This window comes from Sorex fumeus, unplaced genomic scaffold (genome assembly GCF_029834395.1).
Source record: "Sorex fumeus unplaced genomic scaffold, SorFum_2.1 ptg000041l, whole genome shotgun sequence".
Lineage (NCBI taxonomy): Eukaryota > Metazoa > Chordata > Mammalia > Eulipotyphla > Soricidae > Sorex > Sorex fumeus.
Genome location: NW_026606098.1, coordinates 10,926,193 through 10,945,116, shown reverse-complemented (window position 1 = coordinate 10,945,116; position 18,924 = coordinate 10,926,193). Strand labels below are relative to the sequence as shown.

The 18,924-nt window shown below is 60.2% G+C and overlaps 1 protein-coding gene and 1 long non-coding RNA gene across 2 annotated transcripts; both read left to right on the top strand.

Annotated features, from left to right (window-relative positions):
- The first annotated feature begins 1,870 nt into the window (after nt 1-1,870).
- On the top strand, nt 1,871-10,775 carry DAPK3 (death associated protein kinase 3). Its single transcript, XM_056119749.1, has 9 exons — nt 1,871-1,996; nt 2,874-3,024; nt 5,026-5,386; nt 6,114-6,243; nt 6,431-6,479; nt 6,817-6,843; nt 7,193-7,345; nt 8,875-8,920; nt 9,261-10,775. Exons 2-9 carry the CDS (start codon nt 2,963-2,965, stop codon nt 9,795-9,797), a joined length of 1,365 nt encoding a protein of 454 aa, XP_055975724.1. The 5' UTR covers nt 1,871-1,996; nt 2,874-2,962; the 3' UTR covers nt 9,798-10,775.
- Nucleotides 10,776-13,739: 2,964 nt separating this feature from the next.
- On the top strand, nt 13,740-16,013 carry LOC130028921 (uncharacterized). The gene is made up of 3 exons (XR_008793235.1): nt 13,740-13,777; nt 15,398-15,720; nt 15,819-16,013. It is a non-coding gene; the product is annotated as an uncharacterized LOC130028921 (long non-coding RNA).
- Nucleotides 16,014-18,924: the final 2,911 nt, after the last annotated feature.

Sequence of the window (18,924 nt, the reverse complement as noted above, 5' to 3'; positions counted from 1 at the left end):
TTCGGAGTCAATCAACTCCCAAGTTACAAAGCATAATATTAACTGTCTTCCTATGTCCATACAGAAAGAACATTGCTTTAAGGTAAAATATGTAAAAGATATAACTTACAAATTCAGTGTCCTTAGAAGGATCTGATCTTACAAACAAAATCTGATTAGGGAGAAAAGGTGATTAACTGGCTGGGGAGGAGAGCACAGAGAAGAGTTCACAGAAAAACAGAGGAATGGGAGTGACTCAGGAGCACTGTGATGGGTGTAACCCTATAAGCCTAAGCTCCTTGTGGCAATGTTATCCTACAGTTACTCTTGGTGAACTTGGGTCCGGGTGGGACCCAGTGAGCTGCATGCAAGGCAAACACCCTACCGGCTGTGCTCTCTGGCCCTTTTATTTCAATTTATAAGTAAACGTTTTCCTTTTCCTTTTTGGGTCACACCCGATGGTGCTCAGGGGATATTCCTGGCTCTGAACTCAGGAATGACTCCTGGCAGTGCTTGGGAACAGTGCTTGAGGACCATATGGGGTGCCAGGGATTGAACCTGCGTCAGCTGTGTGCAGGGCAAATTTCCTACCCACTGTTCTAATTGTTCCGGGCCCCTAAGTAAACCTTTTTAACTTGTGAGTCATTTTATAGTTACAGATAGGACAAAGCTCTACATTCTATGTGACCACTGCACGTGGGTCAGAGCTGAGAAGTATTTTATTTGGGGATGGGTTAGGGTGGGCACACCAAGTGGCGCTCTGGGCTGGGACTAGAACCCAAATCTCCTGATCTTGGTCCACTTACATCTGAGTGATGGTGAGTTTTCAAAGATGAGTGTTGGGGGCCAGAGCAGGTCCATCACTTGCCTCGCATGTGGTGGACCCAGGTTCCATCTCTGGTACCCCCAAGTCCTACCGGAAGCAACCCATGAGTACTGCGCGGGTGGCCCTGCATAAACTGATCAAAGCAAGAGTTATTTGCTTATAATTTATCCCTTTTTAGAGGGGCTGCATTTAACAGTTGGGGTATCGAATTTGGCCACACGTTAAGATGTGATGTGCCACTTGAAATCCTCTGGCCTGGTTTTGATTTCCTGATTTTGCTTTGTGTGGAGAACCCGGAGCTAGGTCTCAGGCTATTCCAGGCTCTGCTCAGGAGTGACCCCTGTTGGTGCTTTGGGCTATTCCTGGCCATGCTCAGGAGCGTCCTGGCGGTGTTTCTGGGCACCGTAACGCATAAAAACAAATCTAACCGTTACTTAGAGGTGGCCTGGATGCCAGAATCAGCCCAGGTGCCTGACATGCAAAGCACATGCGAGTAAACTGTAAAAGTGTGAGCTGCGCATAGTGAAGGAGAGGGATAAATAGCGGAGTAGTATCACTCTTACCATCAGCAGTAAGAGTGAAAGTTTGGACGCCAGGACCTCATACAAAAAACAATGGCCCACGGCTGAGCACTGTGTCTCTGAGCTTTCGTTGTGAGGCGGGGGTTGGGGGGCCACGGGAAGGAGACGGGGTGACAGCCGGCTGCAAACAGAAGGTTGTGGGATCTGGTGTCTGGCGCAGGGCAGCATTGGAGGACGGGGCCCCTAAGGGACAAGAGCTACTCCGCTAGAACCAGGCCTTCGGTGCACGTCCTCATGCTCAACGAGGGGGGACTCAAACCCTAATTCGCGGTTTCAGGACCCCGGGCCGCAGGAAAACGGGACCGCTCCCAGGCCGGAAGTCAGATTTCCAATTTCATTGAACGTGACGGACGACCAGGATGGCCTATCAGTTCCGAGACAGTAGCCTGTTAGCCAATGGAAAAGTGGTCGGCAGGCTCGGGGCGGGGCGTCACGCGCTGACCAATGAGCGGTGGACTCTGCCTGGTGGGCCGGCACTAGTGAGCGAGGTGACGTCAGCGCTGCCCGGGGAGTCGCGGCGGTGGCGGTGGCGGCGGCGGCTGTGTCCGCGGAGAGGCCGGTCCCGGAGTCGGGTCCGCAGAGGGTCCGGAGCGGGGTCGACCGAAGGCTGGTAGGTGGGGCGGAGTTTGTTCTTTAGGGGCTTGCGAGGCGTATTGGGGACCCTCTGGGAGAACCGGGGCCGAGAGGGGGCTGAGCTGGGGCCCGCGAGGGGCGTGGTGGCCTTGGAGGCGACCTTGGAGGGGAGGGGCGGCTGGGGCGGGGGTCTTCGGGTCTGCATTGAAGCTGGGGCGAAGATGGAGCGCAGGACGTTGGAAGAGGCTCAGATGCGACCTTTGGGGGGTCGGGGAGACGGTGTGGGGCTCTGATGGGTCCCGTGGGGCTTTGCGGCTGCCGGGGAGTCGGTGGCGGGCTGCGATAGGTCGCGGGGGGCTTTGCCGGGTAGCCGGGGTCTCTGATCCGTCGCGGGGAACCCATCAGGACCGCAGAGTGAGAAGGGGCAGGGGTGGTGGTGGGGTGTTTGCAGTAGTTGGGAAGCCTTTTGTCCGCGTCTTGGGGATTCAGGGTTGGGGGATCCGCACCGCGGAAGGCTGGTGGGGTCTCTAGGTGGGCAGCGGTGCGAGTGTTGCGGGCGGAGCTGGTGAGGAAAGTGGGACCAGGAGTCTGGGAGCGCGCCTTTCCCCCGACGTACGCGCTCACGTTTTCTGGGGGGTGTGCGCAGCCTGGGGGCGCTTGCAGGAATGTGTGGGGGCTCCGGAGCAGCAGGTCGCGAGGGGCCGAGGGGGGCCGGGAACCGAGGGCTGCGCCTGGTTTGGGGGGTGATCGGAGCTCGGGGGTGAAGGTGGCAGGGAGTGGGGCGTCGCTCGCCCTGTCTGACCGTGGATCTTCCCCAAGGAACAAGGCGCGGGAGCCAGGCGTGATGCGAAACCTTTTTCAGGCGGAGCGGTCACCCGGGACCTTCACCCCAACTTCCTTCCCCGTTTCTCCAGGGAACTCTCCGAGGTCCGGTCCCCGAGTCGCTGGCGCTGGGCCCTCCCCGGGACAGCCGCGGAGGCCGCAGGCGGGCAGCCCGGCCACCATGTCCACCTTCCGGCAGGAAGATGTGGAAGACCACTACGAGATGGGGGAGGAGCTGGGCAGGTGAGCTGGGGTCTCCCGCCTGCTCTGCTCCCCTCCGTGCTGGGGGGGAATTGCGCGTCGACGCTCTGCAGAGCGCCCCCTTGCGGCTCGGACCGTGCCTGGCAGCCGCCTGGGCGGGGGCAGTTTCTGGTAGGAAAGCTTTATGGGGGCTTCATGGGGACGCCCAGACTCCCCGCCTGCCAGTTGTTTGCCGGAGAGTTCTGTCCTGCTTGGGCCTGGAGTTCCCTCCCCGCCCCCTCACCTTTCTTTCTTTTTTTTTTTTTTGCTCCATTCTTCTTCCTCTTTTTGGCACCTCCCACCTTATTTGGCGATTTGGCTCCCAGCCGGCAGCCACTTGGACCATGATGTCAGCTGAAGGGAATGTCAGCCGCGGAAGCCCAGCTCAGCAGAGGGTGGGGGTGCGGGGCTTTTCCAGAGTTTGCCAGGCCCCTCGGGGATTCTGAAAGAACCTTCTCAGGGAAGAGCAAATGTGTGCCCATCCACGACCCCACCCCCGCCCCCCACCCTAATCCCAGAGTTGACACTGGAAAGTGTATCCTGGAGCCCAGGAGGGTGCCCCTGGTTTCATCCCCAGCATCGAATGGACTGGTCGGCGGAGCCCCCAACCAGTGCAGGGGGTGACCCAGAAAACAAAACAAGGGGCTGGAGCGATAGCACAGCGGGTAGGGCATTTGCCTTGCTCGCAGCCAACGTGGCCGACCCATGTTCCATTCCCAGCATCCCATATGGTCCCCCGAGCACTGCCAGGAGCAATTCTTGAGTGCACAAGCCAGGAGTAACCCCTGAGCATCGCCGGGTGTGACCCAAAAAGCAAAAAAAAAAAAAAGTAAATAAATAGAAAACAAAACAAAAAGCCATATGATTATGGCAGGTGATCAGCAGGGGGGGCACACCTGCTCTGAGTAAAGTGGGTTGCTGTAGGGAAGATTAGTCAGTGATGATGAGGTACCACACAGATAATGGCCGGGGGGGGTGGGTGTCTCCTAGGCCGTCCCCTCCAGCCTTAGTGGGGAGATCGTGCCCTCATTCTTGCACCCCGCTTACATCTCTTGTTGAGGTGCTTCTTAGAGCGTGTGGGGTGCTGAGGTGACCTCCCCACCCCCCCACCCCTGCCAGGGTTGGTAAAGGCCCAGCTGCTGTTGGGCTCAGTCCCAGTCTGTGTCCTGGTTTTTCTGGTAGAGAAACTGTGGCAGGGTGGACAGGAAATGACTTGCTCAGGTGTCAGTGGGGTTTGTTCCTTGATTTTTTTTTTCTTCTCTTGGTGAAGGGCACATCAGCCTTGCTCAGGGGCTATTCCTGGCTTGGTGCTTGGGGGCCCATGTGGTATTGGGGGTCAAATGTGGGCCTCCTCCAAGTGGGCACGCTGCGCCGTTGGATTTCCTTGCCAGCCCCAGTCCTTAAATTTTTTTTTTAGCGTGGGCCACGCCCAGTGGTGTTCAGGGTTGACTCCTGACTCTGTGCTCAGGGGTCACTCCTGTTGGGACTCACTCCTGTGTGGTACTGGGTAGTGAACCTGGATCAAGGGCGTGCAAGGCCTGGCACCCCTCCTGCCTCAGGCCAAGGGTCCCTCTTGATTCTGGAGTCTGTGTGTGTGTCTGTGTGTGTGTTGGGGTCTTCCCAGTACGGGCCTGCACTGGCCTACCCATCTTGCCACCCTGCCCACCGTTGTAGGGCCCGCCCACTTATCTGCACCACCATCTTTTAGCCCCGCCCACTCTTCTAGGCCCCGCCCACTGCCTAAGCACCACCTGCCTATTTGCCTCCCCAACAGTTTAGCCCCACCCTCTGTCGCCCCCGCCCATCCCTCTAGGCGCGCCCACCGCTTAACCACGCCTACACACGCCACGCCCACCACTTGACCCGCCCACAACTAGGCCACGCCCACAAACGAATCCCACCCACTTGCCTCCACCCCGCCCACCGCTTCCCGCTTTGCTCCGCCTTCCCGGTCCCCCTCCGTCCCCCCACTCACCCGTCCGTTCTGTCCCGACGCCCCCGCAGCGGCCAGTTCGCCATTGTGCGGAAGTGCCGGCAGAAGGGCACCGGCAAGGAGTACGCGGCCAAATTCATCAAGAAGCGGCGCCTGTCGTCCAGCCGGCGCGGGGTGAGCCGGGAGGAGATCGAGCGGGAGGTGGACATCCTGAGGGAGATCCGGCACCCCAACATCATCACGCTGCATGACGTGTTCGAGAACAAGACGGACGTGGTGCTCATCCTGGAGCTGGTGTCCGGCGGCGAGCTCTTCGACTTCCTGGCCGAGAAGGAGTCGCTGACCGAGGATGAGGCCACGCAGTTCCTCAAGCAGATCCTGGACGGCGTCCACTATCTGCACTCGAAGCGCATCGCTCACTTTGACCTCAAGGTGCGCCTAGGCCCGGGCACAGAGGGGAACAGCCGGGGATAGAAATGGGCACAGGGACAGAGGGGCAGAACCTGGCTCTGGGCACAGAAGGACAGCTCGTGTTAGACTGACGGAAATGGGGTCAGGGGACAGAGCTGGGGACATAGCCAGGGCTTACAGCTGGACCCTGGGCTCAGGGGGGCATATCTGGTTCTTTTTTCTCGTTTGCGTCACACCCAGAGGTGCTCAGGACTTATTTCTGACTCTGTGCTCAGGGATCACTCCTGGTGGGGCTTGGGGGACCCTATGGGGTGACGAGGATTGAACCTAGCTTGGCCAAGTGCAAAGGAAGCACCCTCCCTGCTGTACTATCTCACTGGTCCAAAGAAATTTTTTTTTTGAGGGAGGGATGCCACAAATCCAGCAATGGTCAGGGGTTACTCCTGGCTCTGCACTCAAGGATAATTCCTGGTGCGGCTCGGGGGACCCTGTGGGATGCCAGGAATCAGACTCAGGTCAGCTGCATGCAAGGCAAGCGCCTTCCCCACTGTCCTATCGCTGCAGCCCCCAGAGGGGCAGAGCTGGGCAGGGAAGAGCCGTGTGTGTGTGTGTGTGTGTGTGTGTGTGTGTGTGTGTACGGGGGGAGAACGAGGGTCTGGTTCAGTGGCTCAGAACACACCCCGTGGAGTGGGAGGGGGTCCTCCGGGAAGGTGGGGTGGTCAGCTGAAATGGCAGGGTACCCCTGCAGCCAGAGAATATCATGCTCCTGGACAAGAACGTGGCCAGTCCCCGGATCAAGCTCATTGACTTTGGCATCGCCCACAAGATCGAAGCAGGGAACGAGTTCAAGAACATCTTTGGCACCCCGGAGTTTGTGGGTGAGGGTGGTGTCCGGGATGCGTTCCCCTGGAGGTTGTGGGTGAGGGTGGTGCCCAGCCTGCGTCACCCTGGAGTTTGCAGCCCACTGCACTGTGCTCTGGGCTTCCCTGCCTGGGGATGGGGGTGGGGGTCCGTGCTGCCCTCCCGGGGCTGCTGTGGACGTACTTCTTGCCTCCCATCCCCCAGCTCCTGAGATTGTCAACTACGAGCCCCTGGGCCTGGAGGCTGACATGTGGTGAGTGGGGGGCTGGGCAGGGGGCTGTGCACAGATCGTGGATGTCGTGGATCTGCATGCTCTGGGGAGCACTTTGCACCCTGAATGCCCGCTCCGTGGGTGGGAGCCTGGAGGCCAGAGGGGCTTTTCTCCCCTGCTCTGCACCCCTTGGGCCTGGGGGAGTAGCAGGCAGTGACCACCCCATGCCCTCAGAGCCCACCCTGGGCCTCCCTTGCACCCCCCCCGCCAGCTTTGGCCTCTGGTTTGGGCTCAGACTCTGCCCTGGGGGGGCCCTGGAGGAATCGGGGTGCTGTCCCTGGCCGGCCAATTGACCCCTCATTCCCATGTCACCCCACAGGAGCATTGGCGTTATCACCTACATCCTGTGAGTGTCTTGCATTTCCGGGGCCCCTGGGCAGAGAGTCGGGCAGCCCTGTGTGTGGGGGGGGGTGGCGGGTGGGGACAGCTCCTGTCTTTACGGACCCCGGTGGGCTGGGTGGTGACTCGAGCCTTCAGGGGACTGTAGAGATGGAGGATCAGGGGTTCCAGGCCCCGCTGCCCTGAGGAGTTGGTGCCGCCCTTTGCGGGCCCAGTGGGGGTGATGAGCCTTTTGTTCCTTCGGAGCCTGGTTGTGTGTGGGTGGACCGTGACCCAGCAGGGTGGAGGGGGTTGGTGGGGAGGGTGTGGGGGCCCAGTGGCCACCGCCCGTGAGTCCCGTGTCTGGCTCGTGGCAGCTTGAGTGGTGCGTCCCCCTTCCTGGGGGACACCAAGCAGGAGACGCTGACCAACATCTCGGCCGTCAACTACGACTTCGATGAGGAGTATTTCAGCAGCACCAGCGAGCTGGCCAAGGACTTCATCCGCCGGCTCCTGGTCAAGGACCCCAAGTACGTAGGAGAGGCGGAGGATTGGGGTCCCCCTCCCCCAGGCACGGGCCAAGGATCTGCACCCTTACCCAGTCTCACATTCTCATCCCTGTCTGGGTGGAAGCTGATTTCAACGTAAAATGGGCCCTTGCTGCTGGCGGGACAGGACAGCTGGGCAGGAGCTGGCCTCACGTGGGGCTGACTTGGGGTCGATCCTTCACACCCCACAGGGTGCCCCAAGTCCCGCCAGGAATGGCTTGTGAGCACAGGGCCAGAAGTCAGCTCTGAGTACTGCCAGGTGTGACTCCAAAACCCCTAACAACCCAAAATACAAAACAAGCAAGAGTACAGTGGGGAGGGCGTTTTCCTTGCACACGGCCAATTCGGGCTCAATCCCCAGCATCCCATAGGGTCCCCGAGCACCGCCAGGAATAGTTCCTGAGTGCAGAGCCAAGAATCAGCCCTGAGCACCGCTGGTATGGCCCAAACAACAACAACAGCAACAAAAGTTCTTGCATTTTTTTATTTTCTAGAAAAGTCATTAAAAATCCCAGCAAAGGGGGCTGGAGCGGGTAGGGCGTTTGCCTTACATGCAGCCAACCTGGGTTCGAATCTCTGGCATCCCATATGGTCCCCTGAGCACCGCCAGGAGTGATTTCTGAGTGCAGAGCCAGGAGTAACCCCTGAGCATTGCTGGGTGTGACCAAAAAGAAAAAAAAATCCCAGCAGGCGCAGGAGAGGGGGGCGCCTCCGAAGTCGGGGTTTGAGCCCGTGCACTGATGCCCCCAAGTGCCTCTTTTTTGGGGGGGCGTCACACCTGGTATTGTTCAGGAGTTACTCCTAACTCTGCACTCAGAAATCACTTCTAGTGATGCTCAGGGGACCTTATGGGATGTCGAGGATCAAACCTGGGTTGGTCGTGTGTCAGGCAACCACCCTCCCCACTGTACGATAGGCTCCCCAAGTGCCTCTTGGTGGGCCCTGCTGATCCCCCCAGCACCACCAGGAGTGCCCCCACCCTCCTAGAATACTCCAAGTGGGGCTGGTCCCATGGGTACCTGAGTTCCAGACCCTGAGGCCTCCGCTCTTTCCACAGTCTCGCCAGGACACAGAGACTCTCCCACTCCCACGCCATGGCCCTAGCAGACTAGAACAGCCTGGCTGAGTGGAGGGTCCTGGCCTTGTGCTGTTTAAGTGTTTTTTTTTTTTTTTCTTTTTGAGTCACACCCGGCGATGCTCAGGGGTTACTCCTGGCTCATGCATTCAGGAGTTACTCCTGGTGGTGCTCGGGGGACCATATGGGATGCTGGGAATCGAACCCGGGTCAGCCGCATATAAGGCAAACTCCCTACCAGCTGTGCTATCGTCTGACCTTGTGCTGTTTCAGGGGTGTTTCGTCTGCATCCAGGAGGCCCGGGGACCCCCCATCTGGTGCTGAGGAGGGGATGAGGGGTGGGGGGAGCCCGGCCACCCCGTCCTTGGCAGTGGTGGCCGCTGTCGACCCTGCTTCTGGGACTAATGGTTCGGGGGTGGGGGGGGGTGTCTTTCAGGAGGAGAATGACCATTGCCGAGAGCCTGGAGCACTCCTGGATCAAGGTGAGCTGGGTGATGGGGGAACTGGGGCGGTGTGTGTTTGTGTGTGTGTGTATGCATGGGGTCCCCCAGTCCTTCTGTGAATGTAGCAGGGGACGCCCCACCTTCCCAGATGGGGCTGGGACCGACCCCCTGTGAGCTTGGGCAGCGGGGGGTGTGCGTGTGTGTGCGCACGCATGGGGTCCCCCGGCTCTTCTGTGCACGCAGCGGGGGTCGCCCCACCTTCCCAGATGGGGCGGAGCTGGCCTCCTCTGCGTGCAGGGCGGGAGAGTCCCTCCCGCTCTATTGACCACTGCGCTCCCCGCTACCGCCCCCCCCCCCGCGCCCCCCGCGCCCCCCGCAGGCCATCCGGCGGCGGAACGTGAGGCGGGAGGACAGCGGCAAGAAGCCGGAGCGGAGGCGCCTGAAGACGGCGCGCCTCAAGGAGTACACCATCAAGTCGCACTCCAGCATGCCCCCCAACCACACCTACATCAACTTTGAGCGCTTCTCCAAGGTGCTGGAGGAGGTGGCGGCGGCCGAGGAGGGCCTGCGCAGCCTGGAGCACAGCCGGCGCCTGTGCCACGAGGACGTGGAGGCGCTCACGGCCATCTACGAGGAGAAGGAGGCCTGGTACCGCGAGGAGCAGGAGGGCCTGGGCCAAGACCTGCGGCGGCTGCGCCAGGAACTGCACAAGACCGAGACGCTGCGGCGCCAGGCCCAGGAGGAGGCCAAGGGTGCGCTGCTGGGCGCCAACGGGCTCAAGCGCCGTTTCAGCCGCCTGGAGAACCGCTACGAGGCGCTGGCGCAGCAGCTGGCCTCCGAGATGCGCTTCGTGCAGGACCTGGTGCGCACCATCGAGCAGGAGAAGCTGCAGGGCGGCCAGTGCGGGCTGCGCTAGGCGCGCGCGCAGGGCCCGGGGCGCACGGGGGCGGGGGCGCACGCCGCCTTCCCTCCCCCGCTCGCCTCGCCCTCGCCCGCCTCCCGCTTCGGGCTCTGGGTCCGGCTTTGCCCCCCGCCCTGAGCTTTGCCCTTTGCCTGTAGGGTTGGCCACTTTTTTGGGGGGTGTTCCCCGGGGATCACCGCCCTGGGTCTGGGAGTCCGCCAAGGGCCAGTTCCTTCCACATGGCGCTGGCCAGGAGCAGCTCGGACTGGCACTGGCGGGGTGGGGGCGGGACTCCAACGTCCTACTCCGCTGGGAGTTGCGGGGCCACCTGGGGCCTCTGTGGGACACCGGAGCCCCCTTCAAGTTGGGTAGTGGCCGCTGACCTCTCCCACGTTCCCCCAGCTCCGCCCCTTCGGTCCCTGACCCTGCGCCGAGTGACAGTAGCCCAGGAGGAGTTGGGGCTCTGGGGGAGCAGGTGGGCGGTGCCAGGGTCTTGAGTCTTGACGCTGGAGCCTGCGACAGGGACGCACCGGGACGCAGCAGCCCACACCCCAGAGGCACATCTCCGCCAACCAGGGACCCCAGCCCCGCCCCAGCTCCCGACCCTTCCGCCCCGCCGACTTCCTTCCCCAGCGCCACCCCGTGAGCCCTCAGGGTGGCTTGTGTAGTCAGAAGCCCACTGGACGTAGTCGGCTGGCTGGGCGCCCCCCAAAGCCTGTGGACACCTCGGGCATTCTCGTTCAGGACCGCTCGGCGCCGCAAGGTGGCGCCCTCGAGTTGGTCTGGCCCTGGGAAGGAGGCGCTGAGGTCCGGGGACCTCTGAGCCCCGCGTGCCCCCAACCCGACCGGGGATCCGAGGGCAGTTCTCGAGGCCTGGGCTCGCTCGGGTCTGCAGAGGGCCCCCTCCCGTCTGGAGATCCCCCAGTCGCTAAGCGCATTTCTGCAAACTTGCACCTGCCGCAGTTGAAGGAAATAAAGACGGTTGTGCTCGTCCCTCTGTGCTCGTCCGCAATGCCCACTGCTCGGGGCCCGTCCGTCTGTCCGCGCGCTGCCCGCTCCTCAGGGCCTCCTGTCGGGGTGTGGAGTTGGGGTGCCCCGATATCGGCACTGGACTGGTCTCGGTGTCTGCTTCTCATTTTAAAGTTTCTTTTAAAATGTGCTTTTTGTTGTTGTTGCAGTGAGACAGAAGCTTCCAGGCCCGTGCAGTGTGCGGGGTGGGGGGGCTCTGGAGGGGCCGCTCGTCCCTTTGCGTCCTCAGAGACGCTGCCAAGTGCGGGGGTCCCCCCTCCCCACATCTGATTGGTGCCTTGGCAGCTGACCAGTCCTGTCCCGCCTGGCCCTGGCCTCAGCGCACCCCGCCCCCTACCCCTGGGGGCCCCCTTTGCGGTCCTTAAAAATGAATTAAAGGGCCGGGAAAGGAAGACAGCGGGATAGGGTGCCCCAAGCCCCACCACGAGTGGTCCCTGAGCCCGCAGGGTGTGGCGCCAAAACCAACCCAAATGGAAACCAAATTGAGTCGATAGCCAGCAAGAACGGTGCGAGAGGCGCAGCCCAGTAGGCCGAGGTGGCGACAAGTTCCAATTCCCGGTGTCACCCGTGTGCCGAGCGAGGCCCCGGCCGTGGAGCCCGTCTGCGTCCCTGTCGCTGTCGCGTGTCGCTGTCCCTGCCCCCCCTCCCCCCACCGGGTGGGTGATTCCCAGGTGCCACGCGGCCCAGGACAGCGGGTGAGAGGCAGAAAGCGCGACGTCTAGTGGACAGCGGGAGAACTTCAGGCCCCGCCAGAGTCTGCGCCAACTGCCCCTAGAGAAGCGCGGACGCCCTCCGGAGTCCCAGTCCCAGTGCCCCAGCCGGCGTGTGTGATACCATCAGGCAACCTCAGGAAAGGGCAGGAGTGAAACACTAGTAGCCAATGCGTATGTAATAATACACATTCACTCACACTCTCCTCCCGTTGTTCATCGATTTACTCGAGCGGGCCCAGTAACGTCTCCTTTGTGAGACTTGTTACTGTGTTTGGCATATCGAATCCGTCACGGGGAGCTTGCCAGGCTTTGCCCTGCGGGCAAGATACTCTCGGTAGCTTGCCAGGCTCTCCGAGAGGGGCGGAAGAATCAAACCCGGCTCGGCCAGGCTGGCTGCGCGCAAGGCAAAAGCCCTACTGCTGTGCTATCTCTCCAGCCCATGTCATAATAATAATAATAATAATAATAATAATAAGAGGGCCAGACTGATAGTAAAGCGGGTAGGCGTTTGCCTTGCACGCGGCAGACCGGGGTTCGATTCCCAGCATCCCATATGGTCCCCCGAGCACTGCCAGGAGTAATTCCTGAGTGCAGAGCCAGGAAGAACCCCTGAGCATCGCCGGGTGTGACCCAAAAAGCAATAAATAAATAAATAAATAATCACTATTTCCCCGTTGTTCCTTGATTTGCTCGAGCGGGCCCAGTAACGTCTCCATTCGTCCCTGTCACGTGCTAGTGTAGCCCAATGATGGGGGCTCTTTCAGGGTCAGGGGAATGAGGACCATCATTGTCACTGTTTTTGGAATATCGACTACGCCACGGGGAGCTTGCCAGGCTCTGCCGTGCGGGCGGGATACTCTGGGTAGCTTGCCGGGCTCTCTGAGAGGGGTGGAGGCTTTTGGGGCAGCCTCTAGTCACCTTTACAGGTGTTCCCAGTTAGGCATATATTCGGGCAAGATGCTCGGTAGCCTGCCGGGTTCTCTGAGAGCGAGAACTAGAGCTTGATTTTATAGTCTCTGGATCTTGGCCATTGATGAGATTACACGGCAGTTGGTGGGTGTAACTGTCTAGCGACTGGAAGATGGGGGATCTGGGTGGAGCAGGCTTGGAGATCTCAGCCCCAGGTCCTGCATACCTGGGTTCCTCTGCCGGTTCCTTCATCCGTGAGGCTCGTCCTAGCATGTGGAGACTGCTCTCAGCATGTGGCTGCGTCCCTGAAATAAATGAAAAAAAAATTAGTTGTAGCCACAACCAGACTCATGGGGACAAGAGGCCAAGGAACCCCTCCCTGGGGAAGGGTGAGCGTCTTGCGGGAAAAGTCCAAGACCTGGCAAGGCAGTGAAAGGTGCTCCTTGAGAATGTTCTGGAAGTATTCCTCAAGGTAGCCCCTCCCACCGCCCCTGGCCTGGCTCAGGGCTTGAACCCCAGCGTGCCACATGTAGGGCAGGTGCCTGCCTCTCTTGGGGCAGGTGTGGGGTTGCCTGAGGTCTGATGAGGCCTTTTCCCTCCCTCCTCCCTTTCCCCTCCCCTCCCCCCCTCCCCTCTCTGCCCTTTCTCCTGATTGGACTGATGATTTTGGGTAGATGCCCGGGCCCAGGTCACCTTGATGCCCTGGGCCTGGCGTGGAACCAGCGCGATGCCAGGCAGGGACGCAGGTGCTGGCTGTGCCAGGAATTTGTACCCATCAGGTCACAGCGTCACCCAACACCAGACAAGGGAAGGGCAGGCGCCGATTCTCCGTCACGAGGTCCTCGAGGGCCACACCCAGAGTCTTGGGGACAGGGGCCCCCTCCCGGGGGAAGAGGAGTGTCTTGTGGGAAAAGTCCGAGACCTCACAAGGCAGCGACAGTGCTCCTTGAGAATGCTCTAGAACAGTTTCCCAGAGTGGGGGAGTCCTGACCCCTGGCTGGGCCCAGCCACTGGGGAAAATATTCTACTTGCCTACAGAAGGCACATTACCCAGTTCATGTTTTCCCCCTAAAATGGGGCGGTGAACCCCTAAAGTTTGGGACCTTCAGCTCTAGGCTATCCTGTGCCTCCTGCACTCGGGGGGGCATTGGGGGTGCAGGGCGGGCATCATTGCGGGAAGGACAGGCCGGGGGCCCCGGGAGGGGCGGGTGGGGCCGGCACAGCTGTTGGATAACCAACAGGCTATTAATAGCTCCAGGGAGGCGCCTATAAAGCCCGGCCCGCCCGGCCCGCGGCTCCTCCAGCCCCGAGACCTTTAGCCCCCTGTGTGAGAGAAAAAGAAAAGTAAGTACCCAAACCACCTCTCCCGGCCCCCAAAGTGAGTCACAGCACAGCACCCAGACCCCTTGGGGCCCCACTGCCCCGGATGTGTGAAACACAGTCTGTGGGGGCTCTGAGCCCCCCCGGAGGCCTGGGGGGGCATCCGGTTGGGCCCAGGGGTCGCGAGGAAGAGGCCGAGGAGCTGGGACCCCCGGCCAGGTGACCCCGCGTGTGTGCGTGTTTGGGGGGAACGTGGCCACAGTGCTGCTGGCCACCCCCCCGGGGAGTGGACGAGGCTCCCTCTCTCCCCCACACCCCCTCTTTCCCTCGCTTGTGTACTCTGGGGGTCTCTGTTTGGGGGTGCGCCCTGTGGGCATCGAGGGACCTCAAGTTGCCCCTGTAATACCCCACACCCCGGCATCGCTGACGCAGCTCTTCGGTGCCTCTGCGGAGTTTCGGACTGGTAAATAAAAGGGGAGAGACGACGTCGGGGTCCGAGCCCTCCAGGCAGACCCCGGAATGTGCTGGGCAGCTTTGGGGGCACCTGGACCACCTGGCACCCGCTGGCTGGCCCCTTGGGGACTGGCATTCGTCTGGGGCCAGGGAGGGACAGCCTTTGGAGGTGACCCTTTCCTTGCTGACTGGGTCACGGGATCCCCCATCACCCCGGGCAGAGCAACTGCTGATTAAGGCTTCCCTGAGTGCTACATGATGTGAGCGACAAATGTTTGGGGGCCCTGAAGGGGGGGCCGGGGAGTCAGGCCTCGGCCACCGGCCAGGATGGGGCTCAGCTGCTCTCTCGCCCCAACCCTGCACCCCACCCCTGGATTGGAAAGCATTTTATTTTATATTATATATATTTTTCGGGGGGCCCCACCCGGCATGCTTAAGTCCCGACAGCACTCAGGGCTCACTCCTGGCAGGGCTCAGGAACCCGATGGGGACGCTGGGGCTCAAACCCGGGGTGACCCTGTGCAAGGCCAACACCCTCCCGCTGTCCTGTGGCTCTGGACCCTGCCCTAAAAAGGTCTTAAGAAGCAAAATTTTTGGTGTATGTCTGTGGGACTGACTTTCATGCTCAGGGGGACCCTTGGGGTTTGGGGGATCCAGCCTGAACTCTGGCCTCTGACCATCAGGATGGGGCAGCGGGGACCAGGCCAGGCCTTTGGGGCCTCTGTTTCTGTTTTCGCCAGTAGCTTGGGGAGGGGTGAGTCTCCCGTATCCAAGGGGGTGGAGGGGAATCCCAGGCTGACTTTCCCAGTGGGAAGCAGCAGAGGGCCTGGGGCTACCCACCCCCTCCTCAGTCCCCCCAAATCCTGGGCATCCCTCTGTGGGGTCTCGGGGTCACCCCTGGGGCTCTGGGGGGTGTAGGGGGCCTTGGACCTGCATGAATGAGAGCCTCAAGGTGGCGTGTGGCCCATGGTCTCCGTGTGCCCAGACACCTGAGGGCATGGGGTGGGCTAGCCTGAGCCTTTAGGGCCAAGTCCAGTGGTGCTCAGTGCTGACTCCTGGCTCGGCACTCAGGGATCACTCCTGACGGGGCTCAGAGGACCCCGGGGGTCGAACCTGGGTCAGCTGCATGCAAGGCGAACGCCCTCCCCGCTGTGCTATCTCTCTGGCCCCTTTCTTATTTTTCTCCTTCAGTTCTTGGAGCCTCACTCAGCGATGTTCAGGGGTGACTCCCAGCTCAGTACTCTGTGGGTGGCTGAGTGGCTCCCAGCTGCACTTGAGGGACTGTCTACAGACCTAGGACTCGAACCCAGGCCTCTTGCCTGCAAAGCCTGTGCTCCAGCCCTTTCAGCCGCCTGCCGGGCTCCACGCGAATCTTCCTCAGCTTGTGGTCCTGCTTCCCCTCCCCACCAGCCCTGCCTGGGGGCCCCCACTCTCCACGTCCTCACCCCTTTTGGCTTGAGGAGTTCCCCCGATGGCTACCGATGCTCGGTACGGGCCAGCTGCCTGCTGACCAGGTGGGTGGTGTCCCTGTCCCTGTCCCTGTCTCCTCCCGGACTATTTTATTTTGGGCTGTGACCATGGGTCAGCCTCACTGAGCTTCGTGCCTTGGCAGGCCCTCACGGCGCGTCTGCCTGGCCCACTCCGCCTGCGCAGGCCACCTCGGGCTGTCTCTCCCTCTGGCCCCTCACGCTGGACCTTTGCCATATCAGCACCGTAAGGGACACTTGGGACACTGTGGCTGTGGACGGTGACGGAGACAAGAGGAATGGAGCCTCACTGGAGTGGCACGGGATTAAAATTTGATCTTTGCTTATTTTGTTTTGGGGTTCAGACCCGGCGGGGCTCAAGGCTTCCCTCTGACTGTGCACAGGGAGCACTCCGGGTGGGGCTCAGAGAACCCTGAGGCGGTGCTGGGGATCGAACCCGGGTCAGCTGCGTGCGAGGTGAACGCTGGGGTCCTCGCTCTGCTACTGCTGCATGGCCAGAGGCTGCGTGCTTGATCCTTGACCTCCCAAGGTTAACACTGAAGCAAACCCGAGGGCTGGAGGAAACATTCAGCGTGGGAAACTCGGGTCGCTGCAGCTCCAGAAAGTGACCACAAGACGGCGCTGTGGGGCGCTTCCTTCCCAGACCCGTTTCTCTAAGAAATGTCCCCCCCGTCCTGACCTCCCTCCAGAACCTGCTGTCGCTCCCCAGGACACTCCGAGATCTCTGCAGAGGGGAGCCCGACCCTCGCCCACCTCCGCAACTCCCCACGCTGACCCGCCCTCTGACTCCGGCTTCTTCATTTGGGGGCTAGGTGGCCAGAGCAGAGCCCAAAGACCACTTTTGGGGGTTCAGAGGCCCCTATATGGAGCGGGGGATCGAACTCAGGTTGACCCCAAGCAAGGCAAGTGCCGTCCACGCAGAACAGTCTCAGGTCCTGCTCCCCGTTCTCAAGGTTTCCCCTTCATGGTCATCCCCATGCCCCATCACCCCACATTTCTGACTTGAGGGTGCCCCCTGCTCTGTTCTACGTGAAGGAAGCAGAAGGAAGATTCAGCTCGATACCCCTCCACTTTGGGGTAAAGAAATCTGCTCTAAAAGAAGCGAGACTGCTTTTCATTGTTTGGGGGCCACACCGGTGTTCTGGGTTCCTCCTGACTCTGCACTCAGGAATTCCTTCCGGTCGTCCTCGGGGGACCCTATGGGATGTTGGGGCTCGAACCAGGGTCACTCCGTGCAAGGGAAGCGCCCTAGGTGCTTTACTAACACTTCATAGCCAGAGGCGACGTGTTTGATCCTCAATGACCCTATACCTAACACGGAAGCAAAGAAAAGGGCTGGAAATCTTAAGCGTGGGAAAGTCGGGCCGCGGCACTTCCGCAGAACCGCCACGAGATGGCACTGCAGGACGCTTTTGTCCCTCCCCAGGCCCGTTTCTCTAAGAAATTTCCACCCTTGGGTTCGCTTCAATGTTAGGTGTGGGGTCATTAAGGATCAAGCAGGTGCAGCGGTAGCAGAGCGGTTAAGGCTCTTGCCTTGGGTTCTGCGGACTCAGGTTCATTTCCCAGCACCCCATACGGTTCCCCAATCATGCCGGGAGTGATTCCTGAGTGCAGAGCCAGGAGTCACCCTTGAGATCGCTGATTGTGGCCCTGAAACAAAAACAAACAAGAAAAGATCAGCTTCAGTTCCGAAGCCGGCAGATTTCTTCACACGCAAATCTGAGGGGGGCAGTGAGGTGACTCTTGCTTCCACACCACTCTTTCTCAAAGAACAGGGAAGAACACAAAGAACACCCTCAGAAATGTGGGGTGCTGGGGAGTGGAGATGATCATGTTGAAGACTTTTATTTTTTTATTTTTATTTTTTGGGTCACACCTGGGGACACCCAGGTGTTACTCCTGGCTTTGCACTCAGGAATTACTCCTGGTGGTGCTCGGGGGACCATGTGGGATGCTGGGAATTGAACCTGGGTTGACCGCATGCAAGGCAAATGCCCTACCCACTGTGCTATCTCTCCAGCCCTGCTGGAGATTTTAAAAAACCGGTGTCGGTTTGGAAGGATCGTACTGCGCGAAGGCACAATCCTCTCCTGTGGTCAACCTGGGTTTGATCTCAGGCACCATATAGGGTTCCCTGAGCCCCCAGAATCTGTTGTGGTCACCCACATCTGGGGAGTTATGGAAACGCCCCACAGCATCGATGAACAAACAGGGGTTCGCCAAACACAAGACAAGCGCCCGGGGTCCCCACTATGCTACCGCTGCATGGCATGAGGCCGTGCGCGTGATCTTTAATCCCCCAAGGTTAACACTGAAGCAAACCCAAGGGCTGGAAACATTTAGCGTGGGAAACTCGGGGCACTGCAGTTCCAACATGTGGCCACAAGGCAGCGCTGTGGGGCGCTTTCATCCTTCCCAGAGATGTCCCTCTTTCAGAAATGTCCCTCCCTGTCCTGACGTCCCTCGGGAACCTGCTGTAGCTCCCCAGGACCCTCCGAGCTCTCTGCAGAGGGGAATCCGGTCCTCGCCCACCTCCACCACCCACCCCATTAACAGTCCCAGCAAGTGTCTCTTTTGCATTATGGGTGGTCACAGCAGAGTTCCTGGGGGACTCTGGGGCCCTATATGTGAGGGGGATGACCCGGGTGGGCCTTAGGGAGGCAAATGACTTTAATGCATTGTGATCTCTCCGTCCTGACCCCTTTGTTAGTGGCTTCCTGAGATGCTCACCCCCACACCCTGTCACCCCTATTTCCAACTATGCCGCTTGCCTGTTCTGCATGAAGGAGGGGTGGTGGAAGCAAGATTCAGCTTAGTAGCCCGCAAGATTGTGGCGAAGAAATCGCGGACAAAGAACTGAGGCTGCTTTGTTTATTATTACTTTTTTTTTTTTTGCGGGGGGGGGCACAATCCGTGATGCTCAGGAATTACTCCTGGCTCTGCACTCAGGAATTACTCCAGAAGGTGATCGGGAGTCGAAATGGGGTGCCTGCGAAGGAACCCGAGACCACCTAATGCACTGTGAACGCCCTAGGCTATGGCCCCAACGCCAGAGGCTCCAGCTTGTTCCTTAATTAACCAGAGACAAAGCCAAGGGCCTGGAAATCTTCCCTGCAAACACGGGACTCGCCACTTCCTCTGAGTCGCCACAAGTGGGCGCCTTGGAGCGTCTCCGTCCCTCACCAGGGCCAGTTCTCTCAGCACCCCCCTAAGCTGACTCACCCCGCCAGT

What these genes read in the sequence shown, in the direction of transcription:
- DAPK3 (XM_056119749.1), top strand. Translation starts at nt 2,963, where the DNA reads ATGTCCACCTTCCGGCAGGAAGATGTGGAAGACCACTACGAGATGGGG. An exon ending in ATGGGGGAGGAGCTGGGCAG is followed by an intron (nt 3,025 to 5,025) that starts GTGAGCTGGGGT and finishes ACGCCCCCGCAG; the next exon opens with CGGCCAGTTCGCCATTGTGC. An exon ending in CTCCTGGTCAAGGACCCCAA is followed by an intron (nt 7,346 to 8,874) that starts GTACGTAGGAGA and finishes GGTGTCTTTCAG; the next exon opens with GAGGAGAATGACCATTGCCG.